A 16467-nucleotide genomic window follows, 5' to 3' on the forward strand; every position below is an offset into this window, starting at 1 on the left:
TAATCAGTAAACGGAGAGCTGGAAGGCGGAGTGCGTGCGCTGGAATGGCCGTGGCCTTCAGACCACAGTTCTGCTCTGGCCCGTTCTAGGACTCTCACCCCTGATCTTTCTGTAAACCGCAAGCACCCAGGAAAGGCGCTGTCCCCGGTGGGTGTGTACGACGTGCCGGCCCCGGCCGAATAAATCCTCACAGGGCAAGCAGGAGTGTCCAGGCCTCCTCACTCCTGGCCTCAGCCCGGCTGCCTCACTCCAACTTACAGATGACAAAACAAAGTCTTCACGCACACCTCCGTCCAAGGGCACATGACATCCTTAGGCTTTTCCAGAACCTTTAGAGTGGGGGAAGGTCTTGAGAGCCTGAGCTCTTCCAACAAACACGACCACGTGTGCCTGTGGGGTCCTCGAGAGCTATACTGTGCCCAGGCTTCTCGTGGCCACGGCGCCTGGCGGGGTGAACGGACTGGTGGGGTGCGTGGTAGCTATGCCTTCCCTCGGCAACCTGAGAGGCAAAATGATTGACCTCGGTCACCGCCTAAGGTCTACAGCATGATGGTTTGACCTGGTGAAATGGTTGCTGTGATAGGTTTAGCTTCTCATGTAAATACAATAAAGGAAAGAAAAAGAAAAAGGAGAAGAAATTCTCCTTACGATGCTAACTCTTAGGATTTATTCTCGTAACTTCCCTATACCTCTCGAGGCACTGTTGGCTCTGGGCCTGGGGGGTCTCCCCTTACGTCGTCGTCCCCAGTACTTCGTTATCTTGCAACTAGAAGCTGGTGTGTTCGGACCACCTTGCTCCATCTGCCCCTCCTGGATTATCCATCTCTGGTGCTGGATATGGATCTTTTTAATACTTTTTTAAAAAGATTTTATTTATTTGAGAGAGAGACAGAGCATGAGCCAGAGGGTGGGGATGTGGAAGACAGAGGGGAAGGCCACGCAGACTCCCCGCCAAGCAGAAAGCCCGACTCGGGGCGCCATCCCAGGAAGACCAGGTGGGCAGTCTCGAGTCTTCTGACCTTGACTTACGGCCAAGCTGCCTTGCCAAAGTTCTTGACCCCCTTGGTACAGTACTTGGGATGGGTCAGCCAATACACGTGCTCTCTTGTCTCTTGCTTGGGGGACACTGGCCACGCTGAGCTGGGCTCATATATCCCACCGCACTAAGCCTCTCCAGACTCTGGCTTGTGACCCTGCCTGGCCGCCCCCCACCCGGCCCCCCACCATTAGCCTCCAAACAAGGCCCAGAGCTCTTATGGGAACCAACACCAAAGACAACATGAGGGAATGCCATTTGGGGAGTGGAGAGGCTCCCTCAAAGGCCAAGGTGACAGTCCCTCCTCTCGGTGTCTAGGATCTAAGCAGGGTTCCCAGCCTGGGCTTCTCTGCCGTCTGCAGCAGACCCTGGAGATGGGACAAGGGAGAGCTGGCCAGGGACTCTGGGAAAAGAGGGAAAGAGGGAATTTGCTGGTGACTTCCTTCCTGATTTTATTTTCATCTATTTTGAGAGAGAGAGTGTGGGCAGGGGGAGGGGCAGAGAGGAAGAGAGGGAGACAGAGAATCTCAAGCAAACTTCACAACCGGAGCCCAGAGCCAGACGTGGGACTTGATTCCATGGCCCTAAGATCATGACCTGAGCCAAAATCAAGTGTTGGACACTTAACCCACAGAGCACCCAGGCACCCCTGGTGACTGCTTTCCATCCATGGTTTCCATCATCATGACAGCTCTGGCCAGGGTATTATCCCCATTTTACAGACAAGGAAACTGAGGCCCAGAGAAACCACAGGCCATGTTTAAGGTCACACAGCTGGAAGTGACAGAGCAGGCATTTGAACCATAGCCTGTGTGGGACTTGGGCCACCTGAAAAATCCAGGAGCTGCTGTCCCCCGGGTCACATCCTGCAAAGCCCTGGGAAGGTTTGCTGACCCCAGTACTCACTTGTTGATTATTTATACTCCCTGCCCACTCCCAAAGTTTGAGTCCGCTTGCTGGAAAGATGTGTATGTTCAAGGAACAGAGAATCAGAAGCACAAAGCTTGGGGGCAGCAGGAGGCCTGGCAGGATGAGGGCTGGGCACCTGCCCCAGCTTCCACTAACCACTGAGCAGTGACGGGGTCACTGAGCCCTGGTGAAGTCATCCAGTTCCTGGGAAGCCCGGCTATTTGCAGATGGCAGCTGGGATGGGTGTTCACAGGGTGCCCTGCTGAAGTGAAAGTCCTCTCTTCCCTCCGCCCTGGGGAGTCCCCACGATGTTGCTGCCCTAGTCCCAGCCCAGCATTCGGTTCATCTGGAATCTTCCCCTCAGCAAGCCACCACTTTTCCACCCCGAGTCCCTGTGAAGCAATGGAAAGAGGGGGTGCAGGGTTGATGTCAGAGATGGGAGGCATGGAGTCCATCCCACCTAGGGATGTGACTCCGCCAAGGGATAGACGGCTAGCGGCAGCCTCTGCGTATCTGAATCTGAGCCAAGATGGTGGCGTCAGCCCAGTATCCGTTTCCCCTTCTTCTGCCAACAGCCCTGTGGGGGTTGCCCTTCCCTCACCCCTCATCCCTTGGGTTAAGACAGGGCTGACCCCTTCTCCTGGACTCCAGGATGGGCCTGGGACCCCAGCCTTGCCTATCTTACCTTACCACCTGGCCACAGTGACTGACGTCAGGAATAGCCACATGACTTAAGCCAAACCAAGTCCTGGCCCTTTGTGGAAACATGTGGGATGAGCGAGGGTGAGACATTGGCTCCTGATGATGTTGTCTGGGCTTCATGATCCAGCTGTGCCTGAAGCTGGTATCTCTAGACATGTCAGTAACGTAAGCTGGAGTTAGATCACTTAGAAAAGTAAGAACCGAGAATTCTAATTTCCTACCTTTTATTAATACTCCTTTATAAGCATGAGAACTTTTGAACAATTGATTTCAAGTTTTTTTTTTTTTTGAAGATTTTATTTACTTATTTGACAGAGAGAGATCACAAATAGGCAGAGAGGCAGGCAGAGGGCCGGGGTGAAGCAGGTTTCCTGCTCAGCAGAGAGCCCGACTCAGGGCTTGATCCCAGGACCCTGAGATCATGACCCAAGCCGAAGGCAGAGGCTTTAACCCACTGAGCCACCTAGGCGCCCCGAGCAACTGATTTGAAATATTAAGTACTGCTGCTTACACAGGGACAGCAACGCTTTTTTTTTTTTTTTCCCACTGAGAAGGTATTTCATTAGGGGGAAAAAAATCTCATCCCTCATGGACTCCACCTTTTTTTCCTTTCCTTTTCTTTCTTTCTTTTTTTTTTTTTTTTTTTTTTTAAGATTTTTTATTTATTTGAGAGAGTGAGAGATAGGGAGAGAGAGAGAAAACGAGCAGGGGGAAGGACAGAACAGACGCCTCGCTGTGCAGGGAGCCCAACGTGGGGCTCGATCCCAAGACTCTGACTCTAGGATCATGACCTGAGCCGAAGGCAGACACTTAACCAACTGAGCCACCCAGGCACCCCTCCACCATTTTTTTCTTAAAATACATAATAATAATGAAATAAAATACAAGCCTTTGGTTATGTGAACAAAAATTTATCAGATATTTATTGAATACCTTTGTTAAAAGTTTTACTGATGTGTATGTGACTCTCTGTGTGCCAGGCACTGTACTAAGCCCTTTCCATATGAGTTCATCAAATCCCTTTTTTATCATGCCCATTTTACGAAAGAGGCATGAAGAGTTAAGTGACTTACCCGAGATCAAGTTCCATGTCCCAGAGGCACCTGGGTGGCTCAGTGGGTTAAAGCCTCTGCCTTCTGCTCGGGTCATGATCCCAGGGTCCTGGGATCAAGCCCCACATTGGGGTCTCTGCTTAGCAGGGAGCCTGCTTCCTCCTCTCTCTCTCTCTCTGCCTGCCTCTCTGCCTACTTGTGATCTCTATATGTCAAATAAATAAATAAAATCTTATAAAAAAAATGTCCAGGTGCCAGAATAGAGCCTACCTGTCCTTCGATGTCCTTGCTGAAGAGTTTCTTCTTTGGAAGACCTCTGATCTCCCCAGAAGGAAGTGTCCTCTGTTGCTGTAGACTCCCCACCCCTCCCTGCCAGCTGATGTGCTGGGTGTGTGGCTCCTGTCCTGGGCCGAGTGTGAACCGATGTGGCCGAGGCTTCACTCCCAGGCAGGCCCATCCACAGTTGCAAGTGGGAAGCCAGTAGCCAGTCTCGGCTCCATCCGCAACCACTTGGCCTCTTTCTCTGCTCTGCAAAGAAGACCAGGCCTCAAGTGAGGGGTGTACACGGTGGGGGAGACCTAGCCAGAGGCTCCTCATTCCTGGATAACTAGAGACCTCCAGCATCCCTCCAAGCCTGTAAGGTGTGGGAAGGAACTGGGCAGGACATCTCTCAAACCAGCTGGGGGACTCTATCCTCCCTGTGCCTCTGTTTCCTCACTGGTAAAATGAGGAGGCTGGCTAAGGAGAGACCCCCAGGAACCCAAAGCAGGTCCTATGGGAATAAATAAGGCAGAAGCTTCTTTACTTGTCCAGGAAGCTTCTGGGGTTTCTGACAAGCTGTCGGCAGGACTTCTGTTCGTTCATTCATCTGTTGAACACCCCCTATGTGGAGGCAGTGTCTGAGGCCCTGGGGATACTTCAGAGAGTAAGACAGGAAAGAACCATTGCCCAAGGTCTCACTCTGTAGCTCTAGTCTGGGGAGGCCTCCAAGCCTCCCACTGTGGGAGCCTCGGGCTTTGACCTAGAGGATCAAGCCCTTCCAACCTGGCTATGGACGGGGACTCAAGCCTCGGAGGAGAGGCGTGTCCTGCCTCCAGCTCTGTCCCCTCCTCCCAGGCCACCTGACCTCTCCAGGCATTAGTGTCTTCCCCTTCTAAGTGAGAAGTTGCCCTGGGGGACCCTGAAGCCTGTGCAGCCAGTCTGGGGGAAGCCACGCACAGCCATTCATGGTTAAACATTACCCATTCTGTGTCCCTCATCCCTGCCACGCCTCAGGGAGGGCCAGCCATAAACGCTGCCTCCTTCAGACTTCCTCCGGGGCTGTGGCCTCTGGAGAGGGGCCACAGGCACACTCAGGGACTGTCTCCCTTCCTCCCAGGACTAGGGTCTGCAGAGGGAAAGACTGGGGATCCGAGTCTGGAGCTGGGGGCTGAGTTGGGGAACAATGGGGCCCTAGCCACTGCCCCCTGACCCACAGATATTTTTTCTTGGTTACATTATGTGTGTGGCTTCCCCAGATCCTTCCCTTTGGAGCTCATGCACTGGCTTACTGAGCCCATAGGGGCCTGCCTTGGGCACGATGACCTGGCCCTCTTGGTTTCTGGAACAAAAATCTTCCAGAGACATCAAGGCAGCCTCCCCGCAGGAGGTGCCCCACTTCAGCCTCTGCTCCAAGGCCCCTTTCAAGGACGGAGGCCAAATTAGGAGGCTTCGTTAATCCTGCGTTCCCACCAGTCTCACCAACGGGAATGGATTCTAGTGGGAGAGCACTTTGCAATATGCAAAGAGCTTTCTTCTCAGCTCATTCTTTTCCATCTTCAAAGCAACTTTGTAAACTAGGTTTGATCTCATTGTCGTCTGCAGCGTGCAGATACAACACTGACGCTGCAGGTCACCGACCTTCGAGTTCCTACTTCCTAATATCAGAGCAGAGTCTGAATCTAAAGCCCAGGCTGGTTTGGTGCCGGATTCTAGGCAGAGCCTACTTGTGATCTCTGTCTGTCAAATAAATAAATAAAATCTTTTTTTTAAAGATTTTATTTATTTATTTGTCAGAAAGAGAGAGAGCACAAGCAGGCAGAGTGGCAGGCAGAGGCAGAGAGAGAAGCAGGCTCCCCGCTGAGCAAGGAGCCAGATGCGGGGCTCAATCCCAGGACCCCGGGATCATGACCTGAGCTGAAGGCAGAGGTCTGAAACCACTGAGCCACCCAGGCTAAAACCACTGAGCCACCCAGGCATCCCTCACATGCACATTTTAATACCTTTTTTTAAAAAGGATTTTATTTATTTATTTGACAGAGAGAGAGAGAGATCACAAGTAGGCAGAGAGGCAGGTGGGGGGGGGGGCGGGGCGCGGGGACGCAGGCTCCCTGCTGAGCAGAGAGCCTGGCGCGGAACTCGATCCCAGGATCCTGAGATCATGACCTGAGCTGAAGGCAGAGGCTTAACCCACTGAGCCATCCAGGCGCCCCACATTTTTATACTTTTATTACAAATTCGCGTACCCATATGATTACACCTTACAGAACTGGTGTTGTTCGGACCTTGCTGCAGCTTGTGATTTTCAACCCGCTGGACACGATGGACTCGCAGGCACGCGATGCTCAGTGCAGCTCCGAACCGGCCACAGCTCATGGCTGCAAATACTTGTTGAACTCTTCCTCTGTACCAAGCACAGTGACAGGTGCCTTGCCCGCTTCAACTCATGTCACGTTCCCATCAGAACTATTTTTATCCCCACTTTATAGATTTGAAAACAAAGGCGCAGAAAGGTGAAATTCTTATTTTTTTAAGATTGTGTTTATTTGTTTGAGAGAGCGAGAAGGAGCGAGAGAGCACAAGCAGGGGGAGCAGCAGACAGAGGGGGAAGGAGAAGCAGGCTCCATGTTGGGCAGGGAGCCCGATGTGGGGCTTGACCCAGGACCCCGAGATCATGACCTGAGCCAAAGGCAGACGCTTAAGACTGAGCCGCCCAGGCGCCCCAGAAAGGTGAAATTATGTCCCCAAGTCACATAGCTTGGAAGCTGTTCTCCTAACCGCTAGACACCACTCCCTCTCCTGCTGCGTGGTCTGTTGAATGAAAACACAGTAATTTATCCATCTGTTCTCCTACTTAAGGGCCATTGCTTATTTTTGCACACTTGCCTCAACATTGGTCTCAGAGGGTTTGGGGGTGGTTGTATTGTCTTGCTTGGTTCCTCTGTGAAGCTGTGAATAGCTATTTGTTCCACCCCCTACACTGGTTAGAGATGAGGAAACTAAGGCTCAGAGAGGGTGAATCACCTTCTCAAAGCCACGCAGCTCCAACGGGCCAGAGGTGGGCTGCGAACATGGACGGTTGGCAATGCCAGAGCCCAGAGGCCCTCCCATGTCCCACATGAGCCCTCGGCTCCCCATTGGCTTCCCCTCTTGGCTCTGCGCCTGGCCGCCTGCTCTTGCTCCCCCAGAACACCCCTCCCCCTAACAGGCTTTTGGTCTCCCCTCCTCTGGCCACCCTCCCTCATTCTCCTTCCAGAAAAGGGACCCAACCGGAAGGCCAGTTCATGTTAGGAAATTCCAGCCACGTGAGCCAACCCGAGCCAGGGATTCTGAGCAGCTGGTGGCTTTAGAAGAAACTGAAACTTGGTTTGCTGGGGGCGGAGTGGTCACCGGGGATTTAAAGAGCTGCCACTTCCTTGGGCCCCCAGAGGGCACTGGGAGGTCACAGTGGCAGAGGGACACCCCAACTGAGCCTCTGCCTACCCTCTGCCTAAGCCATGCACCTCTGTGGGGGCAATGGGCTACTGACCAGGACGGTGAGTACAGGGAACCAGGGACAGGGGATGAGAAGGGGAATAGGGCCAAGCGTCCCCAGTTTCTAGGCCGGGAGGAACGTGTTCAGAGCTTCTAGTCCCAGCTCTGTACTTATGGGCGGTGTGACCGTGGGACCCACATAAACCCTCTCTGGGCTTCAGTTTCCCCAGGTGATTGAAATGCGGGCTTTCCTGCTCTCAGGGGACAGAGCCACGTTCCCGTTTAGAATGTGGCTTCTGAATAAGGCTGTCCCCTCGCCCACCCCTCCCCCCACTGCCCTCCCCAAATTCCCTGGCTTGGCTTCCCTTGGAGGCCCTGTTCCTCTCCTGGGACCCAAGGACCAGAAGCCCACTTCCTTCTGTCAAGCACAGGTCTTTTCCCCCCACCAGGCTCCAGTCTCTTGGGCCTCCCAGCACCTGCAATTCTAGTGACCTTGAACTGAGCAGCATGGAGTCCTCAGCCAGGGAGGACAGGGTCTTATCTGAGCTCCCTACACTCAGAACACACCTGCAGAGTGACCTAGGGGAAGGGGGATTTGGGCTGTGGGGCTCCAACATTCTCTCTTGCCTGACCTTCCAAAACTTTGGGCATTGGGGTTAAAAATCTTGTCTAAGTTTCATGGACCAGGACCCCCTAATGTGGGGCCCAGGGGAAGGGGAGGGGCACTGCTGGGGAGCTTCGGGTCCACTCATGCATTCCTTCCAGGTTGCAGCCACCCTAGAATGTCAGCAACTGGAGGGCAGGGATTTTTGCCTGCCTGATTTGCGGTTCTGTCTCCCTCGCTCAGTGCCCAGCATACAGTAGGTGCTCCATAAATGTCTGTTGAGTCCCTGAATATGAGCTTTGGGCTTGGGCTGGGCACGGGCTCACAGAGCCGGATCGGACCCTGGTCCTGACCTTGCAGACGAGGCGCATGCCTGTTTTATGGCTCTTGCACAGATGAGGCGGTGGGGCTCAGAGAAGGGAGCGATTTGCCCAGAGCCAGATGGCTGCTAAGGAGAGCGTAGGCGTGAAGTCAGTTCTGTCTGCATTGGAACTGAGGCTTTGGGCTTCTCCATGTGTCCTCCCCCATCGGGAGCTGTAAGCAGGATGTGTGGGTGAGGCAGGTGTTGCAACAAGGTGTACCACGCGAGCGATGCCGTGTGTGGGTGCCCAGGAAGCCAGAGGAGGTCCTCTAGGAGACGGGAGACCCTTGGGGAATTGGATCGGGGAGGGTGTGGCTTTACAGATGGCCAGGTCAGAGGGTGCAGGCATCTGCCGGAACCCTTGAGTTCTCTGCCTCATACCCTGCAGGACCCCGAGGACCATCAGAGGCTGAAGAAGAAACAGAAGAACCGCGCAGCGGCCCAGCGCAGCCGGCAGAAGCACACGGACAAGGCGGACGCCCTGCACCAGGTCAGGGGTGCCTTCCTCTCCCGACCCTGACTCCACTTACCTGGCCTGGCTGCCTCTTCTCCATCCCCATCTCCCTGCCTGTGAGCAGCTCCCCCTCCACGGTTGTGTGTTCCCAGGTCGCCTGAGCCGGAGAGAGGTGCTGAGTACAAACTGTGCCAGACTCGGGGTGGCCTCTGGGGACACAAAGGTGTGTCCGAGGCCCAGCCCTGCCCTTGAGGCGCCCCGGATCTAGGGAGAAGAGACAAGCACTCACCCTAAGAGAAACTGGTTCAGGTTGAAGAGGGACTGGCTTTACAGTCCCAGTCCGTGGCACTCATACCTACAAGTTACCTCCTTGGCTGAGCTTCCCTGTCCTCATCCAAAAATGGAGACCACAACCCCTGCCCACAGTCAGGACCCTTGTGGAGACTAGAAGAGGCAAAGGACCCCAGTGGGCGGTGGGCGGGGTAGGAGGCTCCACTTTCCTCGCCTCTTAACCTTGGATGGTAACTTGACCTTGGGTGGTAACCTGACCCTTGGAGCTTTTCTTCCTCTGTGCAGAGAGAAAGGACATCACCAGTTTCATCCCAGGGAAGGGGATTCAGAGCTGGGCTCAGGACCTGGCCCTTGGGAAAGCTGCTTACACCTTAGTCCTTAGAGCGCTGAGTGAAATTCACAACCCTCCCTGCCAAAGGTCCTATGCTGTCTCCTCCCCTTAACCCCACACCCTGTTCTCCCTGTTCCTTCACTGGCCACGCACACCCAGTCATTCTGCAGAGACCATTCCCTCTAGCCTCAGACCTCAGCCCGGCTAGATCCTCACTCTTTCCGGCGGTTTGGTTTAAATGTCAGCTCCTCAGAAGGCTTTTCCTAAAACACCCGATCTCCAGACCCAGCTGCTACCTGTTTTCTGACTTAGATTTTTAGAGGTCTGTTGCTTGTCTCCCTCACCAGACTGGAAGCACTGTGAAGGGAGGGAATGATTTTGTCCCCTGCTCTTTCCCCATCCCTGGAACAGGGCCCGACAAATAGAAGAAACTCAGTTGTGCCCTGTGGAGCAGATGATAGAGTCAGAATAAAGCGCTCTAGGAGCACCTGGGTGGGGCAACACACAGGTCACGGAATCGGGGTGTCCATGGGGATGGAGTCTGAGCTGGTCTTAAAGGATGCATAGGAGTTTTCCAAACGGATGAGGGTAGGAAAAGGCATTGCCGGCAGATGAAATAGCGCTGGCATGAGTGTGTATGAGTGAGAACCAGGGCACCGTCCTGACAGGGTAGAGACTTCATGCATTCACGTGTTCCTTCCTTCTAGAAAGTTCTATTGAGTGTCTCCAGTGTGGCAGGTACAGTTCTCAGCATTGGCGATACAGCTGTGGACACAGCAGACAAAAGCCTACCCCACACTCTCCAGGGCTCATATTTTCATGGGGGAGCCAGACAGAAAATCAATGATCCATGAGGGGTTTGGGGTGTCAGCTGGTGATGAGCACTGTGGGGTCAAGTACAGCAGGGAAGAGACAAGGGAGCAGGGAGGGCGAGGTGATGGAGCTGGGGACTCCTTCCCTGAGGAGGTAACACGTGAGCGGCCTGGAGGTGGCGAGTGAACATAGGAGGGACCCAGCGAGTGACTCCGTTTCTGGAGGTGAATTGAAGCCTTTGGAGAATTTAGGTGAGAGGTGACCTAATGCCGGGTTTTAAAAATATCATTCCACATGCAGAGACCAGCCCAGGAGTAGGGCTGCTGGTGGTTTTGAGGCTTGTTTGCATTTTGAGTTCATGTCTGCAGCAACTTTTTTATGTAAAACACCCTCGTGGCTTCTCCTTTTAAAAACTGTCTGCAAAAAGGGTGCCTGTGTGGCTCCGTGGGTTCCTGGTTTCGGCTCAGGTCATGAGGGTCATGAGATCGAGCCCCACATGGAGCCTGGCTGGGGCCTTGTGCTCCGCCAGGAGTCGGCTTGAGCTTCTGTCTCTCCCCCTCCCCCGCACACGCAGGCTCTCTCTCTCTCAAATAAATGAAAAAAGGAAAATAAATAAAAGATAAATAAAAAATTGTCCACAAAAGTAGTGATGTAGGGGAGGGAACCAGAGGAAGTCACTCACCCTTTGGAGCCGTGGAAAGAAAGTTCTTTCATTGCTGTCACTATAAATGGTCGTTTAGAAACTGCTTGCTCTCAGTGGGTAAGCAGAACGCAGAGTCCAGCAGAACAGAACCTACCAGCTGCTGGTTCAGGAGTGCCGAGTAGAACGTTCTGGTGCAAACACCACCCAGGGCTCCTCTCACAGTGCCCCCGTGAGTCAGTTCTGGGTGCTAGGGAGGTCTGACAAGGGCATGAAGCCGCCTAGAGGTGTGCAAGACAGAATGACCTCCAAACGGTCATGAGAAGGCCATGTCAGGGTTAGCCCAGTGGGGGAGGTGCTGGCAGAGTGTGCGGGCAGAGGAGACAGGAAATGTGAAGAAGCAGAGTCCACCGGAGGGACAGGAAGTTCAGGGGAGCAGGAGATGTCAGACAGATACACCTCCAGGGTGAGCTGGGGCCACGGTGCCCAGGGAGGCATGGGGAGACTTTGAAGGTCTTGAACTTGGACGTACAGTTGATGTAATAATTACCAAATGGTTCCTCTGGGCCAAGAGGACAGGACGGTTTCAGGGATGCCCCAGTCAGGAGGCTGATGGAGTTCTCAGGTGAGTGGAGGTGGCCGGCTGGTGGAGACCAGCCGGCTCAGGGGACTGGGGGTAGAAGTGGAGTGCAGGCCAGTCTGCTCCCCAGTAGGAGCAGAATGGGAGAGATGGGCTGGGTGGTTGTGGGAGAGCCGGCCAGAGAGGAGCCAAGGGGCCCCTGCTCAGGCATTTGGACAGCAGTATACCTTTCCCCCTAAGTTCAGGATGCTGGGGGCTGGGTAGAAGACACGTGCTGGCTGACATCCCCTCCCCCACCTATCTGCTTCTGCCCCCAGCAGCACGAGACCCTGGAGAAGCACAACCATGTGCTGCGGAAGGAGATCCAGGCCCTGCAGGCCGAGCTGGTGTGGTGGAGCCGGACCCTGCGCACACACGAGGACATGTGCCTCGTGGACTCTGCCACCTGCTTGGCTCCAGGGACCCCTGGCGGCTGGGGCCAGACGGAGCGGCCCCCAGACCCCGTGTTCCACGGACAACATGGCTGCCAGGAGCCTCTGGGCCTGTTCCAGACCCCAGTCTCCTCTCCCTCGGCTCACCGGCTCTCTCCAGATCTGCAGCCTCACAGTTCGCCTGGCCTCCCCGTGTCCCCTCTGCCCTCTCTGTCCCTTGGCTCTACCAAGGTCACTGCACCTTCTGCCCAGCCATCCCCCAGCCCTGTCCAGTCAGCCTCACCCCTTGGCTCCAGCCTTCCAAGGCCTTCTTCTGAGCTCGACACCCTACTGCCCAGCCCCCCAGCCCTATGCGGCCCTCTACAACCCCTTGTGATGGAGTACCCCACCAGCGGGAAGCTGGGGTCTTCCGCTGACAACCTCTCAGTGGCTCTGGGGGTGGCCTGCCTGCAGGGTAGCGAGCACAAGCCTGGGGTGCTCTCAGCTGCACATCAGCTCGGGCTGGGGGTGGATCCCAGCCCCCACCCCCTCTTGGCCTTCCCCCTGCTCTCCTCTGCTCAAGTCCACTTCTAACGCATCCCTGGGAGCTGAGCTAGCCCCTTCCTTGGGCTGAAGTAGCAGCCTTAGCACACAGGCATCTCCTCGTCTTCCACTGGAGGTTGCCTTTCTTGGTTGACCAGCTGGCCCACCATTTCACCAGGAAAAGAACGTCATTGCTGCTGCCCAGCACTCCGCTGGGCCCTGTGACCGCCTTTATCTTATTTCAACTTCATGGTCATTCCGCAAAAATCCAGATGGTCACGCCACCTTTTTAGATAAAGAGACAGAGGCCAGAGAAGCCGTGTGACATGCCCAAGGTCACAAAGTCTTTTTGGGGGACCTGAAACACCACCATCTGCTCTTCCTTCTCCTGGTGGGATCCTCACCCAGGCACCCTAGGAGCTAAAGTCCTAGAAACTGGGGGCTGGTATGAGGAGGTTTACGTGCTGGGAGCAGGGAGGAGCTTTTCCTTCTGGTTTTCGATTCCCAGAGCCATGGACAGTTCCTGAAACCCCGCCCTAGCTGGGGCTAGTCCAGAGTCCAAGCCTGCATGGGGAGAGGCCAGGCAGGGGCCCAGAAGGCCCAGAAGTGGACTCTTTGTCCCCTAGCAGTGTTTTCAGTGCCAAGGAACTGAACCTGAAGTCTGGAGTTGGGGAGAAGCCTGGAACAGTCCCCCTCCAGGGATTTCTGCAGGAGGGGCACCCATAGCCATACCAAGACCTGTGGAAGATTCTCCAAGGTCAGCTCTCCAGGCTATTCCCCAATAGCTCCCTGCCTCTCCCAGGCAGGAGCTCAGCGGCAGTATCGCCGGGATGGGGTCATAGGGAGGGGTTCTCACTCAGACTCAGGACAAGCTCTGTAAGGAGCCTGAGATGAGAAACCCCAAATCTTCCCCCAGATTTTCACACACATGTAAACAGACACTATGCTGGTATTTGACACACTCCGGGACACTGAGCACAAGTCTCGGCACACATGTTATGGTAAATAAATCAAAGTGTTTTCCAATTCTTTTTGCCTTTGCCCGTTCGTTAAATCTCTGGTCGTACTCGGCACGGTTGAAACTGAAGGCCTTTGAAAGAAGAGGGACTAATCCTCCTCTAAACTCTATTTAGAGGTGGGCAATCCCTCGTACCCCTTCCCATTTAATCTCCTCTGAATATCGCAGAGGAGGAAGCTGAGACCCAGAGCCGGGCTGAACTTGCCCAGGACCACACAACTAGACCAAGTGTGATGGTTGCAGGATTGCAGATGGTGCCCCAGCCGGGGTCAGCACAGGTTCACGGAGAGCAGGCTGGTGGGAGGAAAGCCAAGGTGCTTTTGATTGGGGGTCAGCTGGAGTCTGGAATGAGAGTCCGTGTACCATGTTGAGTCCAGGACTCAACAAGGAGTAGGGGGTGTGTGTGTGCGAGGATACTGTGTTCTGGCTTGAGTCCATATACCCTAAAATTTGTCAGATACTGTGCTGGGTTAACTCCAGGTTATGCCTCTAATAATTCTGTGAGGTAGGTATGGGCATTACTCCCACTATTCAGAAGGGGAAACTGAGGCCTGGGAGTGTTAAGTACCAAGCCCAAGGACACATAGCCAGGAAGTGGCACAGACCTGATGGGACATCAGGAGCACTGTGTTCATCGAACACAGATGATCCTGCCTTCTACCTGCCCCATACTCCTCCCATGAGCCCAGCTTGAAGGGGCCGGCACGTACTCATCAATGTGACCCAAGGCATTAAAACCCCACCTTAAGCTCAAAACATAAAAGAGGGAGGGAAGTGACTAAATTAACTTTGATGCATTCCTATAATGGGCCGCTGAAGAGATGTGAGGGAAAAAGAATGCTTTGAAGAATAGTAAATGAGATGGGGAAACGCTCAACACATGAGGCAGAAAAAAATAGAATGTGTAACTGTCACTATAGTTTGATATTATGTTTATTTAAAAATAGAAAAAAGAAAAGGAGTGGGTGAAGATGTTGTAGGATTCTTGGGAAGGGATATGAGCTAATATCTGTGAGTCCTCAAATTTGTAAACACAGTTACTATTATAGCATAAGGCTTCAACATGGTTGAATATATCCTCGGAGTTTATTTCTGAATGTATCTATCACTGCTCTGCAAATTGCTCCAACATGTCGTGGCTTAACTGACAAATGTCTTAGCATCTCGCAGTTTTCGTGGGGGCAAGAATCTGGGCATGGCTCAGGGTGGGTCATCTGGCTCACGGTCTTCCATGAACTCCAGTCAGAGTGTTGGCCAAGGCTGCATCACTGGGAAGGTCACCTGGGGCGGGGACATCAGCTTCCAAGCTCACTCACTGGCTGTCCGCGGGCCTCAGAGAGTCCACTTCCAAGCCTCCTCGCAAGGTTGTTGGCAGGTTTCAGTTCCTTGCGGGCTGCTGGACCAAGGACCTCAGGTTCTTGTAGGCTGTTGGCAGGAGCGATTAGTTTCTTATCATGTGGGCCTTCCCACAGGGCAGCTCGACATGGGAGCTGGCTTCCCTCGCAGAAAGCAAGCTGGAAAGTGAGAAAAGGTGAGCAATACAGAAGCCACGGAAATTTTAGAAATGATCCGGACACTTTTACTGTATTGTAGCCTCAGCCTATGCTTGAGGGGAGGGGATTACACACGGGCATAAAAACCAGGAAGGGGGGAACCACTGGGGATGGTTACCTACCCCCTCTTTGGTCAAAACCAGCACTTTCTTGGATCCTGTCTTTTTCCTTTTGTTACCAGCATAGCCGGTAGCTAGCTCTCTTTGGGAAGATTGTTTTTCAGAAGGAAACTATTTTGGCCCTTAGTCACGGTGGCTATACCCCAGCAATGATCTGGTGCGTTTGGGGTAGTGGCAAGGTCCCTGGCTAGACTCATGGCCCCAAGTTAGCCTTGCAGCAGACACTCCCTCCACAGAATGACCTTTGAAGGGGTGCATGGACAGTCGGTGCTGAGATAGCAAGTATGTGCAGGCCAAGAGTCTAACACGCTTTGAAAAGTAATCACTCACTGGAGAACTAAAGCTTAAACTCAATTTAAACTCTCTTAGCTTCTGAGATTCATCTCAGTCGAATGATGGATCCATAAAAGCTGTGTCCATCTATAACCTATGAATGTGACCTTATTTGGGAAGAGGATCTTTGCAGATGTAATTAAGGACCTTAAGATGAGATCATTGTAGATTATCCAGGCGGACCCTAAATTTAATGACCAATAAAAGGAGGTCATCAATAATTGGAAGAGAAGGTGCAGAGAAGAAACCCACATGGAGAGAGAGGTAGAGACTGGAGTTAGGAAACTCAAAACCAAGGAACATTTGGAACCACCAGAACCTGTAAGAGGCAAAGAAGGCTTCTCTCTGTGGCCTTCCAAAGGAGCATGGATGCAGGGAAAGCAGGAAGGAGGCGTTGCAGTCATCCAGATGAGTGGTGATGGTAATCATGGCCAGGGTGGTAGTGGGGAGGTGGTAATGAGAGATCACATTCAGGGTATGCTTTGTAGATATCGCTGATGGGAGAGGCTCATGGATTGGATGCAGGGAAACGGAGCAAGGAAGCATGATGATGCTGTTGGAGGCCTGAGTAGTTGGTGTCTGGTAGTTTCAAAGAACCAGAAAGACGGGAAGAGGAGCAGTTTAGAGTGCGTGGGGACAAAATCAGGAGCCCTGTCTTGGCAATCTTAATTTGAGATGCCTGTTTGTCATCCAACTAAATAGAAAAGAGTTTAGAGAGCAGGGTGATGGTCAAGACTGAGTATATCAATTTGGAAGTCAGCAATGTAAAAATGGATGCATGGACAATAGGGACTGGGCAAGGTGACCCCTGAGGGCCCTTGCAGCTGTGACTCTATGAGGACTTCCTCTTCTTCTGCCCCCAGACTCTCTCAGCTTGGCACTCTTTCCCTCATCATCCTGGCATGCCCATAATCTGACCCCTGCATTTTCTATTTAGGCGCTTTCTCCTCTAGGAAGCCTCCTGTGATCTTCCAAGATAAAATTAA

The 16467-nt window shown here is 53.3% G+C and overlaps 1 protein-coding gene across 2 annotated transcripts; it reads left to right on the forward strand.

Annotated features, from left to right (window-relative positions):
* The first annotated feature begins 7366 nt into the window (after positions 1 to 7366).
* BATF2 (basic leucine zipper ATF-like transcription factor 2) lies at positions 7367 to 13486 on the forward strand. 2 transcript variants are annotated; one of them, XM_059401931.1, is made up of 3 exons: positions 7367 to 7493; positions 8785 to 8886; positions 11823 to 13486. In XM_059401931.1, exons 1-3 carry the CDS (start codon positions 7455 to 7457, stop codon positions 12507 to 12509), a joined length of 828 nt encoding a protein of 275 aa, XP_059257914.1. In that variant the 5' UTR covers positions 7367 to 7454; the 3' UTR covers positions 12510 to 13486. The 2 variants fall into 2 exon arrangements, with proteins under 2 accessions (XP_059257914.1, XP_059257922.1); XM_059401939.1 differs by having other exon boundaries at positions 11826 to 13486.
* The last annotated feature ends 2981 nt before the right edge of the window (positions 13487 to 16467 follow it).

The sequence above is a fragment of the Mustela nigripes genome, chromosome 1 (assembly GCF_022355385.1).
Source record: "Mustela nigripes isolate SB6536 chromosome 1, MUSNIG.SB6536, whole genome shotgun sequence".
Classification (NCBI taxonomy): Eukaryota; Metazoa; Chordata; class Mammalia; order Carnivora; family Mustelidae; genus Mustela; species Mustela nigripes.

Coding starts and splice junctions, on each gene's coding strand:
- BATF2 (XM_059401931.1), top strand. CDS start 7,455: ATGCACCTCTGTGGGGGCAATGGGCTACTGACCAGGACG. Junction 7,494..8,784: donor ATGGGCTACTGACCAGGACG/GTGAGTACAGGG, acceptor CATACCCTGCAG/GACCCCGAGGACCATCAGAG. Junction 8,887..11,822: donor AGGCGGACGCCCTGCACCAG/GTCAGGGGTGCC, acceptor TTCTGCCCCCAG/CAGCACGAGACCCTGGAGAA.